Raw genomic sequence first — 20,069 nt, 5'->3', positions numbered from 1 at the left:
GAAATGATCACTCTGGCTGCTTCATTGAGAAAGGACTGTGTAGGGTGGCGGTAGGGAGATCAGTTAGGAAACTCTTAGAGTGATTTAAGTGAGAGAAGAGTTGGACAGGATGGTAATTGGGGTGGTGACCAGTGATTACTTTCTTTTTTTAAAATAAATTTATTTATTCATTTTTGGCTGCATTGGGTCTTCATTGCTGCGCGTGGGCTTTCTCTAGCTGTGGCGAGTGGGGGCTACTCTTCATTGTGGTGCGCGGGCTTCTCATTGCGGTGGCTTCTCTTGTTGCGGAGCACGGGCTCTAGGCACGCAGGCTTCAGTAGTTGTGGCACGTGGGCTCAGTAGTTGTGGCTCGTGGGTGCTAGAGCACAGGCTCAGTAGTTGTGGCTCACAGGCTCTAGATCACAGGTTCAGTAGTTGCGGCGTGCAGGCTTAGTTGCTCTGCGGCATGTGGGATCTTCCCGGACCGGGGCTCAAACCCGTGTCCCCTGCATTGACAGGCAGATTCTTAACCACTGCGCCACCAGGGAAGTCCCAAGTGATTACTTTCCGTTTGTATTTTGAAGGTAGAGCCAATAGGATTCTCTGAGGGATTAGATGGGAGGTGTAAGAGAAAAGAATGGGGACTTTGGTTTGAGTAACTAGAAGGATGGAGTTACTATTAACTGAGGAGGGAAAGACTGCAGTTGAAAGCTGTTCTTGTGTGTGATGTCCCTAAGAAGTCGAGATGTTGAGTAGTGGGTTATATAAATCTGATGTTCATGGGCGAGATCAAACTGGAGACATAAACTGGAGAGTTGTCAGCACAGACATGGCATTTAAAGCCATGAGACTAGATGACATGAGGAGATACAGAGAAGCGGTCCAAGCCCTGAGTCCTAGAAGCAGCAAAGCAGATGGAGGAGGAGCAGACACTGAGAGGGGAGGAAATCACAGGGGGACGTCTTGGAAGTAAAGACAGGGCTTCACAGAGGAGGGCGTCACCAACTCTGTCAGCAGCTGCTGAGGTTCCAGTGAGGTGAGGAATGAGAAGTGACCGCTGGATTTAGTGCTGTGAAGGTCACCGGTGACCTTGACAAAGGCAGTTTTCATGGAGGACTGGGAATGCAAAAGGCTGACTGGAGTAGGTTCAAGAGAGAATGGGGGGCTTCCCTGGTGGTGCAGTGGTTGGGAATCTGCCTGCTAATGCAGGGGACACAGGTTCGAGCCCTGGTCTGGGAAGATTCCACATGCCGCAGAGCAATTAGGCCCATAAGCCACAACCACTGAGCCTGCGCGTCTGGAGCCTGTGCTCCGCAACAAGAGAGGCTGCGACAGTGAGAGGCCCGCGCACCGCGATGAAGAGTGGCCCCCGCTTGCCACAACTAGAGAAAGCCCTCGTGCAGAAACGAAGACCCAACACAGCAAAAATAAATTAATTAATTAATAAACTCCTACCCCAAAGATCTTCTTAAAAAAAAAAGTCTCCAAGCCAAAATTTATTTAAAAAAAAGAGAACGGGAGGAGAAGAATCAGAGAAAGTGAAGACATTCTTGTGAGGAGTTTGCTTTCACGAAGAACAGGGAAACAGAGTGGTAACTGGGGGGCAAAGTGTGGGTCAAGACAGATTCTTTTCAAGAGAAATTTCAGCATGAAATAAACCAGCAGAGGCGAAAAATTGATGATCTAAGGTAAAGAGGAAAAAATTGCTGGCACAATCATCCTGAGCAGACCAAAGAGGGTGGCATCCACCGTGCAGGTGGAGGGGGTGGCCCAGTTAGACAACTTGAGTAGGAACCTCTAGGAACCAGACGGAAAGCTGAGTATGTGCAAGAAGAAGGTAGGTAGATGCAGCGTTGGGATTTGAGGAGGTACTGACTGCCTCCATTTTCTTAGTGAAGTGGGAGACAAAGTTAAGCAGCTGAGAGACGGGATGGGGGGAGAAGGTGTTAGAGCTTTGAAGAGAAAGAAGAAGGTGTGAAATGGTCTTCCAGGAGAGTGGGAGGGAGGATGAGTAGCTGGAGACAGGAGCTGCATGTAGTTCATATGAAAGAAACACCAATCTTCTTAACAGAAGGTAACACAATCCCTGTGTCAGTGGAACATGTGCTCTCAGAGGTATTTTTTAGAAGTGGTGAGAAGTTCACCTGAGCCACCTACAATCTATTTTAGTTTCCCACGTGACAATGTACTCTGGGAAATGGTCACCAAAAAGCTTTTCTCTCTTTGCAAAACTAATTACCCCAAGCTGAGAGCCTTTGCCTTTTTTCACTGTCTTATCTCTTAATCACTTGGATACTGCAAGAGCCTCCTAGCTGGGCTCTTTGCTGGGCAGCTCTCAACCTGCCCCATTTCACCCATCCTCCATGATGCACCCAGACTACAAACACAAGTCTAATCATGACAATCCCTTGCTTAGAACCCACCAAGGACACTCACAGCCCAATTCAAACTTAGGGGACTTCCCTGGTGGTGCAGTGGTTAAGAATCCGCCTGCCAATGTAGGGGACATGGGTTCGATCCCTGGTCCGGGAAGATCCCACATGCCATGGAGCAACTAAGCCTGTGCACCACAACTACTGAGCCTGCACTCTAGAGCCCGCGAGCCACAACTACTGAAGCCCGTGCACCTAGAGCCCGTGCTCCACAACAAGAAAAGCCACTGCAATGAGAAGCACGTGCACCGCAACGAAGAGTAGCTCCCCCTCGTCACAACTAGAGGAAGCCCGCACGCAACAACGAAGACCCAATGCAGCCAAAAATAAATAAAAAATAAATTAAATAAATTTTTTAAAAATTCAAACTTATTTCAGCAAATACATGGGCTTCTAGATCTGGTTTCTGCCCACTTCCCTACCTTTATCTTCCAACAATTCACTATCCTGAACTCCAGATACACTAAACACAGCTTCTCAAAACTGACCAAGCCCACACCAGTCTTTGTGCCTCTGTCTAGAAGACCCTTGGCCCCTCCCTGCCTAGTGAGCGTTACTCATCTCTAACATTAAAGACAAGCATCGTTTTGTCTAGGGAGCCTCCTTTCCTAGCTGTCCTTTCCCTTCCGTCTGAGTTAGGGCCTGTCCTCTGTGTCTCCCGAAGACTCAGTGCATCCCTGGGTCAGCAGAGCCACTGCCAGAACAGTGCAGCAATGAAGCACCTGGGCTTTCGAATCAGACAGCCTAGGGGGCATTCGGGTTTTGCCACTTACTCAGCAGATAACCTTGGATGAATTACTTAAATTTTCTAAGCTTTAGTATCCTCGTCTGTAGAATGGAGTTAATAATAAAAGCACCCATCAGGAAGGGCCATCTGCAGGATTATACATGCTAACCTAACCAAAGTACTTAGCAGAAGGCCTGGCATAAAGCACGTCCTCAACAATCTTCCTACAATCTAAGACTCTCCTAATCTTCTGCTGGTCTCCAATAGTGAGTACCTTAGCTCGATGGACATTGCTACTCAAGGGAGAGCAATCATGCCATGGTGGGCTCCCCTGTCATCTTTAGCTCTTCCCTAATGATATGATGCCTAAGAGGAAACAGGGAAAGTGGGCTGAGCACCGGGTAATCAGGCCCCGTTAAAGTCTTGAGACATGGATCCATTCCTCTCCTACCAAGTGCTAAGAATGATGCTCTAGGGCTTCCCTGGTGGCGCAGTGGTTGAGAGTCCGCCTGCTGGTGCAGGGGACACGGGTTCGTGCCCCGGTCCGGGAAGATCCCACATGCTGCGGAGCGGCTGGGCCCGTGAGCCATGGCCGCTGAGCCTGCACGTCCGGAGCCTGTGCTCCGCAACGGGAGAGACCACAACAGTGAGAGGCCCACGTACCGCAAAAAAAAAAAAAAAAAAAAAAAAAGAATGATGCTCTAAGGTCTCTATTAACCCTAAAGGCTCTAAACCCATGCTGGCACAATGGCTCATGATGAGCAAGATGAAATGAACAGGCATAAATATTAAAATGTAAATTTAGGTTCAAAAAGTCAATATATTCGAAATAGGACAGATACATTTTAAAAGCAAAGTCAATCCAAATCAGATTTGTTGGCACTTGGTGGAAAGGTTAATACACTCAGGCCATCCAACGAGAAGTCTAGGGTCCAGAGCTCAGAGGTGACAGTCCTGCTGTACCAGGCACTGGCCACACCACATCTGGCATGTCGTGTTCAAGTCAGGGCAGCACATGTTAAAAGGCACACCAACAAACAGCACATCCAAAGGGGGAAATAAATGGCCCCATGGGAAACTGCACAGGGAACAGGTAGAGGTACCAGGCACATTTAGCTTAATGAACAGAAAACTCAGAGAGGACACCATAGGTGACTTCAAATATCTAAAGAGCTGCCATGTACAGGGGTCTGAGGCTTCTCGGGGTAGCTCTTGAGGGCATACCCAGGGCAAGTGGGGAGGAGTTACAAAGACTCAGATCTTGGTCTTAGGTTAGAGTTAGGTCAAACCTAACTTCCCTTCTGAAGGAAGCTGCCTTACCGCCCAGCACCTGCTGAGGGATCAGCCTTGCACAGATAATGGTAGCCTACTCCATTCTGACTGGATCAGAAAGGGACCTCTGATCAAGAGAGCTCTGGGCCCGTGTTGGGCAGTGGCCTACAATGTGTTTTGGCCCGTAAAGATGAGCTGGTACCACCCAGTTGTTTCTCTTGGCAATCTGGTCTAAGAAATCCCAGAAGTATGGTGGTGAACAGAGGGAGCGGAAGACGAGAGGATGCCACGAGGGGAGAGGACAAGCCACAAGGGGTTCAAGCCAACCGAAGTGATAAGGAAGCAGAAACAGTGAATATGCAGATGCTCTCAGCAAGAGTAAAAGTACAGAGCAGAAAGAGGAAAAATGCAGACCGGAGCAAAGAGAAACGAGATGTCAGGAGAGGAAGAGACAGAGAGACTGAGCCCAAGAGAGAGACAGAGAGGAGTCAGTCCTACAAGCTACCTCGGTTCCTGTTAACTTTTCCCTTCCCTGCCTGGCCGGGTGTACTCTCATAAACAAACTCTCCTTCCTTCTTGAGGTAAATTAGTGGATCTCTAGTCCTTGTAACCAAAAAAAGCCTAACTAGAATATCAATTCTTAAAACTACTGAAGTTTCCTGTGACGGAGAGGGCTGACCCTCAGAGCAGCGCACTCTCCATGCTGCGTGACCTCACAGCAGGGAAGATATGAGAGGATGTCTTCTCTGGGTGGGAGGCTGGACCAAAGACCTCTACAGGTCTGGCCATTTGCTGGCCTGTACTTTATGACATTAGTCATCATCCTTCTATGCTTTTTCTTTTTTTAAATAGCACTTCCACAATTTAGCCCATCTTCTATCGTCATAACCTCCTCCATAACACAGATAAGGTGAGTGCTAATGAGTTAGAACAGAGGTAGTGGAGTAGAGAGAGGTGAATGTTCCATTTACAATGAGGAAACCAAGGCTCAGAAAAGTTAAATGACTAGGCCAAGGTCATTCAGGTGGTAGAGACAGAATCAGGATCTCCAAACTTTCAGCTATGTGTTCTTTCTAGAATTCTATGTAACTCTCTCCTTCATTCACATTTTGCCATAAATCTCACTGATCCAAGACATGTCAGTATAGACCACTGTGCAGGGAAATCTAAGAGACCCCCCCCCCCCCACCAGCTGCCCCATGAGCCCCAGTTCTCTCCTTACCAAGGTGCTTCTGCAGGAAGGCCAACATGGCCTGCACCACCGTCTCCTGACATTTATAGGGGTCCAAGCTCCCATGGGTTTGAGTGGAGAAGAATTTAGCAATCCAGTTACCAGCCATAAAAGCAAAGTCAGTTTGACTCCAATGAACAGAACCACTAAAAGAAAAGAAAAGCAAGTATCTGGTAGGGCTCTGGAGGCTAGGGCACATAAATATTTAAGCACCTACAATGTGCAAGGTGCTTTACATGCATTATCTCACTTAATTTTCACAACAATCTTGCAAGGGAAGTATTTTCCTCTTTGACAGACCAGAGGAGAGAAATGATCTGCCCAAGTTCACACAGCTAGTAAGGGATGGAGCTAGGATTTGAAAGGAGGTATACCTGGCTTCAAAGCTGCTTCAACTCCTAGACCATAAGGCCGGACTATGCAGGGAAAAGGCAGAGTCAGCTGGACAGCGGATGGGGCATTGAGGCGAGGTCTGCAGCACCTGCCATTCCCACGTTATTATAAACTGTCACCCCATGGTTTTTACCCAGTGACTTCTGAACATTCACAAAACTTATCAGCTCCATCTTTAGCTCAGAACTGTACACAAAGTAAACAGGAAAAAGAAATAACTTGCCTTTAAGTAATCAGAAAAGTTAGGGCAAGTGCTTGTAAAAGAGTGTTTCTGGATCAGAATTTAAGTCCTTTGACATCAAATGCACTTAATTTGAAGGTGAAATTCTCACTAGGTTCATTTCTAGCTAAATTACTCATAACTAAATTTACTAGTCAATTCAATGAGGGAAGGAAGATTTAAATGTTAAACTCTATTTGATACCATGCAGAAAAACTGACTTTAAAAGGGATTATCTAAGGTACATGAGAAAGTATAAAGAAAAATATAATGGATACTTGCGTATCCAGCACTCAGTTTAAGAAATAATATATCGTCATGAGTTAAATCCAGGGACTTCCCTGGTGGCGCAGTGGTTAAGAATCCACCTGCCAATGCGGGGGACATGGGTTCGATCCCTGGTCTCGGAAGATCCCACATGCCACGGAGCAACTAAGCCCATGAGCCACAACTACTGACCCTGCGCTACAGAGCCTGTGAGCCATAACTACTGAGCCCACGTGCCACAACTACTGAAGTCCGCATGCCTAGAGCCTGTACTCCACAACAAGAGAAGCCACCGCAACGTGAAGCACGTGCACTGCAGCGAAGAATAGTCCCCACTCTCCACAACTAGAGAAAGCCTGTGTGCAGCAACAAAGACCCAATGCAGCCAAAAATAAATAAATAAAATAAATTTATTAAAATTAAAAAAACAGAGCTAAATCTGCAGTTTTTGTGTACCCCTTCCCAAATGCTCTCCCTCCCCTCCAGAGGTCACAGTTATCCTGGATCTGAATGGCTTAGGGAAACTGTCAAGCAGTCCTCTGCTGCCAAGAAATCAAAATGAAAGGAGAGGGGCTGGCCCCAAGGAAGACAGCCTGGGCCAAGATGGGCAAGGGAAGAAGCCATGGCCTACTGAGCAGACCCCTAGCGGTCCGGGCTTTGGATCTGGCATTTCAACCACCTGAATGAGTCCATAGGGCCATGACATGTAGTTACTTGTCATTTCGCTGAAATAGGACCTGGGATCCTTGAATCATGTGGGCTATTTGGCTCAAGTACAGGGCAGGACCAAGCCAGAGACTTGTCAGTGAGACTTTAGTCCTGCACCTGTAGCTCTAAGCCACTTCCTATGTAAAGTTCATTCTTTTTTTAAATAAATTTATTTATTTTATTTTATTTATTTTATTTTTGGCTGTGTTGGGTCTTCGTTGCTGCATGTGGGCTTTTCTCTGGTTGTGGCGAACAGGGGCTGCTCTTTGTTGCAGTGTGCAGGCTTCTCACTGCGGTGGCTTCTTTTTTTGTGGAGCACGGGCTCTAGGCGTGTTGGCTTCAGTAGTTGTGGCACATGGGCTCAGTAGTTGTGGCCCACAGGCTCTAGGTGCAGGCTCAGTAGGTGTGGTGCACGGGCTTAGTCGCTCCGCGGCATGTGGGATCTTCCTGGACCAGGGCTTGAACCCGTGTCCCCTGCATTGGCAGGTGGATTCTTAACCACTGCACCACCAGCGAAGCCCTAAAGTTCATTTCTTAAAGTCACTCAAAATCTTCTCTCTGTGAAAAATGCCTCCTAAAATCAAACCATCTGACAGTGTTGATGATGGAAGTGAAGAGAATATGGTTTCTCTCAGGCAGAGAATAGATGGTTCATGGAAGATACCTGAATTTAGGTATTCATGAAGGTCTCTAAAAATCCATCTTGTGAGTGTCAAAGGTCTACTATATCCATACCCTTCAAAAGACTCAGTAAAATTTCCAAATGAGATTAGAGATTCCTGGAGTCCACCCAGACCCACAACTCTTCCTCTCTAACACATAATCCCATAACACCCTGTCATAAAGTCATATAAGCTAGTGAATAAATCACTGTAGGTAGAGCTAAGTGTTAAAGAAGGACAGATATGAAATTCCAAAGGAATTAAGATTTTGAAATTCAGGAGGTATCTATCCATGGGTAGAACTTCTGGATAATTTAGAGGAAATTACGGGAGCCACAGCTGAGCAGAAAATGGAGAGGCCACTGGGGATCGTGATCTTGGAGTTTACTCACAGGACAGTTATGATCCTGGATTGATCATGCTGGGCACAAATCTTCTTCATCAGGTTGACACTCTCCATTGTCTGGAATTTCTCAGCATTGATGAAAAATATAGGGCCTCGGGCCGTGGGGTAAAAGTCACGTTCCAGAGGAAACATCCAAGCATCCAGAGCCACAGCACACCTGCAACAGGACCAGACACGTGGAACTGCACGTAGAAACTCAAGCAAGAACAATCAGGGTAGTTCTCCCTTCGGTGGGGTAAAAAGCTCAGAAAGCCAGGAAGGGGAACCAGGGCCCATACCCTTCAGTTAGGATTTTGGATAGAGATCACTTTTACCTGTCACCAAAAATCCTTCTAGATTTTTAAACTCTCTGAAAACAAGGATCAGACCTCCTCCTTCTCTTGGATCTACTCTCAGGCAGCTGACCTGAGTCACACAGAATGGCACTTCATTCATTTACTCACTCATTCATTCACCTCATCAAGTACCTACTATGCGCTTAGCCTTGGGCTGTGGATCTAGAGATAAATGACACAGTTGTTGCTCTCCTGGAGCTCCCAGAATAGCAGTGGAGATAGAACCACACAGGGTAGCAAAATACAATTTAGTGTCCTGATTGCACAAGCTGCTAAGTAAGCCCAGAGCATACGTGGCAGGAACGTCAGGGAAAGCCTCCTTGTTGCCACAACTCAAAGTCATGGCCAGTTTGTCCAGCAGAAATCTCTGTCACCAAGGGCAAAACTAAGGCCCTAAGATTAGCATCCTACTATCCCCCACCCCCAATGCTCCTCCAGTCTCCTCCATCTCAATAAAGGACAATCATCTTCCACTCAAATGATGCGCACACAGATGAAAAACCTTGATTCCTCTCTTTCCTTCACCTAAGTCCTGAAAATTCTAAAACCCATCCTGACTCCGTTCACTTCTCTCCATCCCACTACCTCCATCCTAAAGCAAATCCCTCATCTCTCACCTTGACTCTGAAATAGCCTCCTTCTACTTAGCCTCCTTGTTTCCAGTCTTATCCTGCTACAACCCACTCTTTTTAAATGTAAATAAGATTTTTCTATACTTAAAATCTTTCAGTGGTTTCCTGTCATACTCAGAATAAAATCTAACTTCCTTACTCTGGCCAGAAGGCCCCATGAGCGGGCCCCTGTTTATCTCCCTGATTACACCTTGAATCGCTTCCCCCTCGCTCACTATGGTCCTTCCACACTGAAACAGCAAGCTTCTTTCCACCTCAGGGCCTTTAGCTGTTCCCTCTGCCTAGAATGATCTTCTCCTAGACCTTTATGTGGTTGGCTTCTTTGCCTTTGAGTCTAGCTTATGTCACTTTCTCCAGGAAGCGTCCACATACGCCAGCTTATTAGCCTATTTTACTTTCTTTGTTGCACTTGGGTGCCAGGGATTTGATTACTTGTTTGCTAGTCTCCTCCCACAGCAACATAATTCCATGAAATCAGAGACCTTGCTTTCTTCTTCACCACTGAATCCCCACCTCCCAAAACAGTACCTAGCACAAAATACATGCTGAATGAATGCATGGTGTGTGGAGCTAACAGCAGCATCACTGGGAAACTCACCGAAATCGGGTCTCCTTGGCCAAAGCCAGAATAGCTGTGGCCCCTCCAAATGAATGTCCCATTACAGCCACGCGGCTCACGTCAATGCTGCCCTGAGAAAGGTCAGAAACACAGGGGTGCATTTTTAGGAACTCTTCAAGGGCAAGAGGAAGAAACAGTGAGACAATGATGCAGAAACACAATACAGTGGGCGAGACCTCCAAAACCACGGTATTAAGCGTCTCTTGCCCACTGGAGAGCAACGGGTCAGGCCATCCCTGGACTGAACAGCCTTCTGTAGGCACGAATTCTGAAAACCACATTTCTCATCTTTATTTTAATAATCTTGCCACCTATAATATCTGGACGAGGTAGATATTCAAATATCTATCAATAAACAGAAATTATATGACCTAACAGTATAAGAGCACGTTAAGAATAAGAACTCTCAGGAATTACCTGGAGGTTCAGTGATCAGGACTCAGCGCTTTCACTGTGGTGGCCAGGGCTTGATTCCTGGTCAGGAAACTAAAATCCCGCAAGCCGCATGGTGCGGCCAAAAAAAAAAAAAAGAATAAGAATTCACTTTATTTAGATCCTTGCCTTATAACCAATCCAACCAGAGGGATGGATGACACGTGCTCCAAGTCAAGTACAGAATGGGGGCGCTCCTACTGCCCCTCCACTTTGCTCTGAAGCAAGGACTGCTTGTACCAAAACCAATTCAGGTTCTACTTCCTCTGACATCTGTCCTGACTTTTATCTAGCAAAGTGAGCCTGCTCGCTCTAACGTGCTCTGCAAGCATCTATTTCTGGTTGTCCCCAGAAGCCTTCAGGACATGGTTATATAAAAAACCACTGCAGCTGCCTCCTAAGGGGCTCAAAAAATCTCTCCAGGATTTGCTGCCCAGCCTCTGCCCTGAACCCATGTTGTCCTTTGCTCTTCCCAACTTCTATCCCAAGTTTTTGTATCTAAATTCTCCCCTCTTTGCTCAGTACCTTTGGATTGGTCAATCCAAATAAGTTAGCTTTTTTAATAAGTTAATATATCTACATAACTCTAAAATCAGGAGTATATAGAGAAGTCTCCTACCTACCCTATTCCCTGTCCACACAGGTGCCCACTCCCTACCCAGACAGGTAAGTTGCTTGCGTCTTTGCAGAGCTTACTTATGCCTACACAGGTAAACATGAATATATACTTTCCCCCCTTTTACACGAGTGATATTGTAACTTACTTTTTTTACATAATAATATTAGTACATAAAGAGCTTCCTTATTCTTTTTTACAGCTACATTTGATTTCACCATGGTACAGACAGCTAGTGATCACCAAAACTGTTCTTCTTCCTGGACACACAGCTAGACTCTATTTCCCAGCAGTTAGATGTGGCCTTGTGACTTGATGTGAGCGATAGTGGTCTTGTGATAGAATATGAAAGTGATTATCTCCATTTACAGGCATGGTCTATAAAAACTCTTCCATGCAAACCTCCATGCTCTTTCCCACTCCTGGCTTAACGTACATGGTGAAGTTGGGTTTCACAGGTGGAAGAGGGTGGAGCGATTAGAAGAAGGGAGCCTGGATCATATGGGAGAGAAATAAATTTCTCTTTGTTAAGCCACTGAGATTTGGGGCTTACGTGTTATAGCAATTAGTATTATCCAAAATACTACATCCATTGTTCCATAATCTATTAAACCAGCTGTGGTCACTTATGGGTGAACATTTAGGATACTATCAATCTTTCGTTATTACAAACAACACTGGGACGAATAACCTTGTACGTACATCATGTTACATGTGTGCAGGGATGTGTAAAATAAATTCCCAGAATTGGACATTGCCGGGTCAAACACTAAGTGCATTCGTGCTGTTGAGAGCTATTGCCAAACTGCCCTGCATGGGGCAATCTGCACTCACGCTGGCAACGGAGCAGAGGCTACTTCCCCACAGCTTTGCCGACAGGGTGAGTAATCAATTTTTGGATCTTGCTCAATCTGATAGACGAAAATTCACTTAGCTGTTTTCATTCTGTGTTTCTCCAAAAGGCTGCCTCTTAACTAATCCAACTACACATAGCCCGCCATCCCCCGATGTCTGTCTCAGGCCCACAGGACCACAGGCCTGAACTGTGGTGCCTGGCCCTGTTTATCCGGTGGGGACCGATGACATACACCATATAGCGGGCAAAGCTCTCTAGATTTCAGGTCCTGCCTTACCTCTTGGCCATTCAGGCTGATGCTTCTTCCTGGAAGACTTTTCCAGAGCCTTTAAAAGATATTTTCTAAAGAGGCTTTGGGGCACACTGCATAGGCAAAAAGCCCCAAATTAAGGTTTCACTCTACCACTTGCTTAGCTGTGTAACCTTGGGCAGATACTTACCCTCTTAGATCCTTGGTTTCTTTCTATGTAAAGAGATAACAATGCATATGTTTGTGAAAAGAGCTCTTATCATAGGAAGTCCTCATAAAGGAGTAATTATTATATATTTATATATATATGTATATACCAGTCTCACTCATACAATGGAATAGTACATGGCTATTAAAAATCATGCCATAGGGGCTTCCCTGGTGGCACAGTGGTTGAGAATCTGCCTGCTAATGCAGGGGACACGGGTTCGAGCCCTGGTCTGGGAGGATCCCACATGCCGCAGAGCAACTAGGCCCATGAGCCACAACTACTGAGCCTGCGCGTCTGGAGCCTGTGCTCCACAACAAGAGAGGCCGCGATAGTGAGAGGTCCGCGCACCACGATGAAGAGTGGCCCCCGCTTGCCACAACTAGAGAAAGCCCTCGCACAGAAACGAAGACCCAACACAGCAAAAATTAATTAATTAATAAACTCCTAAAAAAAAAATCATGCCATAGAAAAATATTAACTGGAATAAGAAGACATGTGACATTCATACTGGTTTTTTTTTGTTTGTTTTGTTTTTGTTTATTTGGCTGCGTCAGGTCTTAGTTGTGTCGTGCAGGCTTAGTTGCTCTGCGGCATGTGGGATCCTAAGTTCCCTGACCAGGGCTCGAACCCACGTCCCCTGCATTGGAAGGCGGATTGCCAACCACTGGACCACCAGGGAAGGCCCCCATACTGTTTTGCTAAATGAAGAATAGGGCCACAAAACAGCTTGTATTAAATAGTAACATTATTGTTTTTTTGCTTTTTTTGCGGTACGCGGGCCTCTCACTGTTGTGGCCTCTCCCGTTGCGGAGCACAGGCTCCGGACGCGCAGGCTCAGCGGCCATGGCTCACGGGCCCAGCCGCTCCGTGGCATGTGGGATCTTCCCAGACTGGGGCACGAACCCGTGTCCCCTGCATCGGCAGGCGGACTCTCAACCACTGCGCCACCAGGGAAGCCCAACATTATTGTTTTTTAAAAAATGCATCTTAAAAGAACTGGAAGTACAAACATCAAAATATCCAAAAATTCCGTTTCTTTTTCCTTCATGCTTTTGTGTGATTTCTTGGTCCTCTAAATAAAGCCTGAGCTACTTTTGAAATTACAGAGGAAAGGACTGGATAGGGGAGGAAAATGTGCCTTCATAGGCACCAAATTCCATGTGGGGGACAGTTTCTCTCCTCCTGGGGGATTCTTGGGATTCCTTTAAAGGCAGGAATGAGCCTGCAGTAGACAACACACGTTGTATGCGGCTTCATAGCTCTTCCTTTGCGGAACAAACCATCACTCCCTCACCCATGCGGCCCCATGGGGCTGTCAGTCCTGGTGCTCAAGTTCCCCTGACCCGGAAGTGGGTGTATAACGTAGGCAGGCCAACCAGAATACCCTATCCCTCTGGCACAGTGACTGGCCCAGAAGGGGCATGTGACCCAAGCAGGCCATGGCCTTTCCAGATTGCTGAAAGCTACCAGAGTTTCTTTTCCTTTTAGGTCTGGAGCTGAGTTGAGATGCAGGCTTGGAATATGCCAGCAACCACCTTTCTTGCCTAATGGAGAGAGTCTGGTGAGAATGAAGCCCATATACACAGAGTGGAGTTGAGCCAGGAGAAGGGAGAGAATGCCAGAACTTTGATGACAATGTTTGAGACCCTGGATCTAGCCATACTGGCCTGAAGCCAATCTGCTTTTGGTCTTCCTACTTAGTTGGGCCAATAAATTCTCTTTTGGTTTAAGCTATTGAGTTAGGCTTCTGTTATTTGCAAGCAAGAAAGTCTTGATGAATAAAATGTGCTCCAGGTCATACCAACTGCTGCCATACCTTCAAGGTCATCAGATCCAACCCGCCAGGCACGGTGTTGAGGACAGTCTGCCCAGCAGCGGCCTCTTGCAGGACAGTTAACACCCTCAGGCACTCGCTTACCCTCTGATGCACCTGCAAGAGACAGTGCCAGTGGGAGCTGGAATACTGCACAACCATCCAGCGGGGATCTCGCTCCCCTACAGAGCCGAGGAAGAACGCAGAGATGACGTGCCCACGCACATCTCATCCAGCACTGTGGTCCCCACACCCTGAGAAAGGCTTAGCTCCCTCACAGCCACACATGTAAGCACCACCTAAGAGCACAACGAAGTCAGCCCTGCTGTTCAGACTCTACCTACCTACCCGTGGTACACAGGGCTATAATATGGGTATACAGTGTGCCAGATGAAAGCACTCTGACAACAAAAGGACACAAAAGCGTTCCTATCATCAACCCAGTACTGGATTCCACTTGCCCACTTATAGCACATGTCTATTGTTTTTGTCTGCCTAGCACTCACCTGCCCTTACTTCTCCTGTTAACCCTGACTTTTGAGGATTGCCCCTCTCCCCAAAAATTTAGCAATGTATTTCGGATGGGAACTTTGTATTTTGGTACTTCTCCCCAGCCTCGGAGTCTCTATCCAGGATTTTTCATCTTGCACCTTGGGGTAGAAGCTGGGGACACCCCCAAAACAGCCCTATTCCCTCAGACGGTGAGGGCAAACATGTGCAACCTCATAAGGTAAGCCAGTTAGCAGATGAGACCAACCAGCAGAGGGACAGAGATAAGAGTGAAAAACAAGTCCCAATGGCATTTGGGACTAGCAGTCTTGCCCTTCCCTTGTCTGCTTATATAAGCCAACCAATTCTCTTTTTTGCCTAACAAGCTTAAGTTGGGTTTCTGTCACTTGCAATTGTAAGAGTCTTGATTAATACCTCATTTCTCTGATGTGACAAGCTCAGAACCACTATGACCAAGATTTCAAGAGAGGTTAGTTCAAAGTCTTCTTAGTGAGTGTTTTATAGGGAGGACAGGCTTAGTTACTCTCCCTCCCCACTGGCATAAGCCTACCTGGCAATTCCGAACATGGAATTCCTTCTCCCCTTCCTCAATTTGACGGTGGGGGATCCATTCCTCCTCCAGTGACTCGCTGTTGGGCTGGTTCGCCTCTGGGGGCTGCTTGCAGAAACAGGTTGCTGCAGCTGACCCATCCCTGCAATACATGTGCCACCAGAGAGAAACCAGAAGACACTTGGACTTATTTCTCCCCTTTACCAAATCCTCCTTTTCAGCCAAGACATTCTAGTTTATCCTTTAGCTAATAGGGAAAAAGATCGGGGGCACACATAGGAGTAGAAAAAAATGTGGACTTTGGAGACTGACCTGGGTTTGAACCCCAATTCAGCTATGTCACTTTCAGCAAGTTATTCAACATCTTTGAACCTTGGTTTCCTCACCTTTAAAATGAATATAACCCCTACCTTGCATAGTGTTGTGAGGACTAGAAATAATATATCTATAGGGAACTAGCCTGTACCCTAGCCCACTGCAGGCACCCAACCCATGATGGTTCACTGTGACTGTCATCCCTCACCTGTGCTCTGGTACAGCAACCACAAAGCCATGGGAGGCCAGCTCCATGCAGAAGGCTGAATACAGTGTCCTAAAGATCCAGGAAGGAACCGAGAGAAGTGATCAAAAGAATGGCCTACCCTTAGCCCCTAGTCCAACCATGCTCTGCTAGTAGCCATCTCAACAAATGGAATGGAGGAAGTTTCATTTGCAGCAGCCCTGGCCCAGCAGCTTTTTCCAGCCAGCATACCCCTGCTCTCACCAAGGCTCCAGTGTCCTCCTCCAGGGAGCATGTGCAAGTCAATCCACCGTGGTTTTCAACCCCATACACTGACGCATCTCCTCCACCCCCAAGCCCAATAGTTTGGCTACTTCAAACAATTGCATTCTTATTGTCTATATATTGTATGTCTCCCAACTTAGTTGGTAAGCTCCTTGAGGACAGGGACTCTGGCTATTTCTTTAATATGCAAATATGCATCTGAGATTTAACATGTGGGTTTTTTTGGTCTGTCCTCCAACTTTCCAGAAAAAATATGGCAGACACTGCTAATTGCCTACTTCAAACACCTATTTTTCCCTTCCTCCTTAATAATAGAATCTAATTTTCAGCTGAAGACATTGTCATGCGAAAAAATATGACATTTCCCAGCCTCTCTGCAGCCAGGTTTGTCTGTGTGATTAAGTTCTAGCCCAGCAATAGAAATATAATGCTATCCTCCCAAGTAATTTAAAACTTTCTAGTAGATATATTTTAAAAAGTAAAAAGAAAGAGGTAGAATTAATTTTAATAATATATATTATTTAACCCAATATAGCCAAAACATCATCATTTGAACATATAATCAAAATTTTTAAATTAATGAAATATTTTATTACATTCTCTTTTTTTTTTCATATGAAGTCTTTGCAATCCAATGTGTGTTTTATACTTATAGCACATCTCAGTTTGGACCAGCCATATTTCAAATGTTCAATATGCACATGTGGTTAGAAGCTACCAATAACGGACAGAGCAGCTCTAGTCAATGGGATGTAAGCAGTTGTGTTACATAGAACTTTCAGAAGAGTTCTCCCTTCCTATTGAATAGACTGCGGATGTAATGGTTAGACCTAAAGCAGCCTGGGTCATGAGATACCCTTAGAAATAGAAGCTACACGTCTAGTTTTCTGACAGCTTTGTAGAACTATCATATCAGCTCTGTCTACCTCTAGCTTTCTTTTTATCTGAGCAAAAAATAAATTTTATGTTATTTAGGTCACTACTGCTTGGGGTTTTTCTGTGAAATACAACTTACTCAGATCCTAACTGATGCGGAAAGTCAGTGTCTTAAGTTTCTTTTCACCTTCTCACTTCTCTCAGGGAGGCAAAGAACTGGACTTGAGAGCCAGAGATTTCTGATCCCTTCCCAGTTTAAACTGTAACTTTGGACAAGTCTGCCTTTCAGAGCCTATTTGCTCATCTGTAATATGCATCCCCCTCCCCACGTACCTCACAGGACTGTGTGGGAACCAAAGGAGACAGAGGCACATTAAAAATGGCGAGGTAGTGTTTAAATATATATACTCCTCCCTGGGATGGGAAGCCAGAGGTCTGTGACTCACGCGAAGGATTTCAGATCCTGAATTAACCACAGATGCAACAAGAGGAAACCATGTCCCTTTACCTCCCTGCCCCTTTTCTTGGAATTTCCCTATGGTTAATGAAGAGTATTTATAACTGATTCACCCCAGTTTATTGAGATCTGAGGCCTCAATACAGACTCTTAGTCCAAAAAGACCACTCTAAAGTCATGTGTTCACCTGCTCTCTCTATAAAATACCTGTCAGCTTAGGAAATAATATTTCTTAGCTTCTTTTCCCCACTAGACTACAATCTGAAAGCAGGGTCTCTATTTTGTTCACTCCTGCATACCCAACCCCAGCATAGCACATAGCAGGTACTAAATTTACTGAATAAGAAAACTTCTTGGACTTCCCTGGTGGTGCAGTCGTTAAGAATCTGCCTGCCAAGGCAGGGGTCATGGGTTCAAGCCCTGGTCTGGGAAGATCCCACATGCCGCGTAGCAACTAAGTCCGTGTGCCACAACTACTGAGCCTGCGCTCTAGAGCCTGCAAGCCACAACTGCTGAGCCCATGTGCCACAACTACTGAAGCCCATGCACCTAGAGCCCGTGCTCCGCAACAAGAGAAGCCACCGCAATGAGAAGCCCGCTCGCCGCGATTAGAAAAAGCCCACGTGCAGCCATGAAGACCCAACGCAGCCAAAAATAAAAATTAATTAATAAAAAAATGAAAACCATCTTGCTGCCTTTCTAGCCTCATCTCCACACCTGCTCTCCACTTCCTGCCATGTGCTACAGTTATGTGAATCCATATTCAGTCTCCTCTAGTGGATGCAAATTCCTTGATTTGTTTATCTTTATATGTCCCACCTTCTTTTCATGCCAAGGAGCTGGCACAGAGCAGGTGCTCAACAGATACCTGCTGAATGTACGGAACCTAGCAAAACATAAATATTCATTGGGAAACTACTATTTTCCAGGTAATGCCCTAGGCACTGGGAAAGATAGAAGACAGACATTGTCTCTGCCTTTGTGGAGCTTACAATCTAGTTAAAAAGACAAACATTAAAGAATAATCACATAAGTAATTAATTCATTACAAGTATGTTAAGTATTGAGAGGTACTTATGAAAGCACACCACGGGAAAACTTAACCTAATATAGTATAGGGGTCAGGAGAGGTGTCCCTAAGAAAGTGACACCCAAACTAAGACCCTGAAGGTAATTTGGAATTAGCCAGGCAAAAGATGAAAAGGAGGAAGAGGAAGAGAGGAGAACAGCAAGTATTCCAGGCAAAGGGAACAGCCACAAAGCACAGCACAAATGAAATCCCTGAGGCAGAAAGTAACATAGTGCCTTTAGGGCTGTTTGTCTGGAGAGCTGGAGTAGGGCAAGTAGCAAGCAACAAGGCTGGAAGCTTTGTCCTGGACCTGCATTCAGGTAAGCCAATGACAACAGCTGAATTAAGTTCAAAGGGCCATTAAAAAGATCTAGATAGGGTCTTCCCTGGTGACGCAGTGGTTGAGAGTCCGCCTTCCGATGCAGGGGACACTGGTTCATGCCCCGGTCCAGGAAGATCCCACATGCTGCAGAGCGGCTGGGCCCGTGAGCCATGGCTGCTGAGCCTGCACGTCCGGAGCCTGTGCTCCACAATGGGAGAGGCCAGAACAGTGAGAGGTCCGCGTATCGCAAAACAAACAAACAAAAAAATCTAGATAGCGGACTTCCCTGGTGGCAGAAGTGGTTAAGAATCTGCCTGCCAATGCAGGGGACACGGGTTCAAGCCCTGGTCCAGGAAGATCCCACATGCCGCGGAGCAACTAAGCCCGTGCGCCACAACTACAGAGCCTGTGCTCTAGAGCCTGCGAGCCACAACTATTGAGCCTGCGTGCCACAACTACTGAAGCCCGTGTGCCTAGAGCCCGTGCTGTGCAACAAGAGAAGCCACTGCAACGAGAAGCCCATGCACCACAACGAAGAGTAGCCCCCGCTCACCACAACTAGAGAAAGCCCGCGCGCAGCAACGAAGACCCAATGCAGCCAAAAATAAATAAATTTATTTTTAAAAAAAAAAAAAAGATCTAGATAGGGAAGTGACATTCATTCATTCATTCAACAAATATTTATCGCGCATCTACAATATGCCAGGCACTGTTCTAGGTGCTGGAATGACAAGATCATATCTGGTTTTAAAATAGATCTGCCTGGCTACAGTGTGGACAATGGTTTGGGTGGGGGTGGGAGGTGTGAAAAGGCAAAAATAGATGCCTTTGTGTAACACTCTGGGACATAAACTAGACTCATACGTTGATGAATGAACATACAGAGAGAATATTCACAAGCTTAAATAAGAACGCATGTACCACAGTTATTAAGCTATGTATATAACACACCAAGGTGTAAAAACCAGAATTCATGGGGAGAATTCTGAATGGATACTGACTTGTAAAACTTGGATCAGTGTTTCCCGAAATCTGGAGAAAGAGATCTTACAGTTCATCACCCCACGATCCTCCACGTAGAGAGACAGAGAGGAAAACTGGCAGGCGTGTGCACCTATTAGGTGCCTGTCTGAGTCCTCATAACCCACACTGTGGGAGCAGCATTCCATTTGACAGATGAGGAAATGTAGGCTCAGAGAGTTCTACCACAGCCCCGAGCTCACAGAGTGCAGTGGTATGGCTGAGATTTCCAGCTGAGGCTGCAAGCTCCACGGGAGCGGGAACGAGTCTGTCTTCCTCGTCACTATGCCAGTGCCCCAGGCTGAGGTGCCCTCAGTGTAGGAATAAATGACTCTCTGACCACAAAGCTCAAGCCCCTTCTAGTACTTCTAGGCTGTTATAGAGGAAGAAAGCTAAAAGCAAGTATTTATATAAATGCTG

General features: G+C 46.1%; 1 protein-coding gene across 6 annotated transcripts in view; it reads right to left on the bottom strand.

Moving 5' to 3' along the window:
- Positions 1 to 20,069, bottom strand: part of PAFAH2 (platelet activating factor acetylhydrolase 2) — a 54,980-nt gene that overhangs the window by 14,675 nt on the left and 20,236 nt on the right. For all 6 annotated transcript variants that reach the window (XM_073793838.1, XM_073793835.1, XM_033840664.2 and 3 more), the window contains exons 5-10: positions 15,645 to 15,713; positions 15,122 to 15,263; positions 14,065 to 14,178; positions 9,863 to 9,954; positions 8,284 to 8,454; positions 5,633 to 5,787 (exon numbers count right to left, since the gene is read on the bottom strand). In XM_073793838.1, coding sequence (XP_073649939.1) covers positions 5,633 to 5,787; positions 8,284 to 8,454; positions 9,863 to 9,954; positions 14,065 to 14,178; positions 15,122 to 15,263; positions 15,645 to 15,713 — 743 coding nt within the window. The remainder of the gene's footprint in view (positions 1 to 5,632; positions 5,788 to 8,283; positions 8,455 to 9,862; positions 9,955 to 14,064; positions 14,179 to 15,121; positions 15,264 to 15,644; positions 15,714 to 20,069) is intronic.

Source organism: Tursiops truncatus, chromosome 1 (genome assembly GCF_011762595.2).
Source record: "Tursiops truncatus isolate mTurTru1 chromosome 1, mTurTru1.mat.Y, whole genome shotgun sequence".
Lineage (NCBI taxonomy): Eukaryota > Metazoa > Chordata > Mammalia > Artiodactyla > Delphinidae > Tursiops > Tursiops truncatus.
Note: the sequence above shows the minus strand (reverse complement) of the source record. Positions and strands in the feature narration are given on the sequence as shown.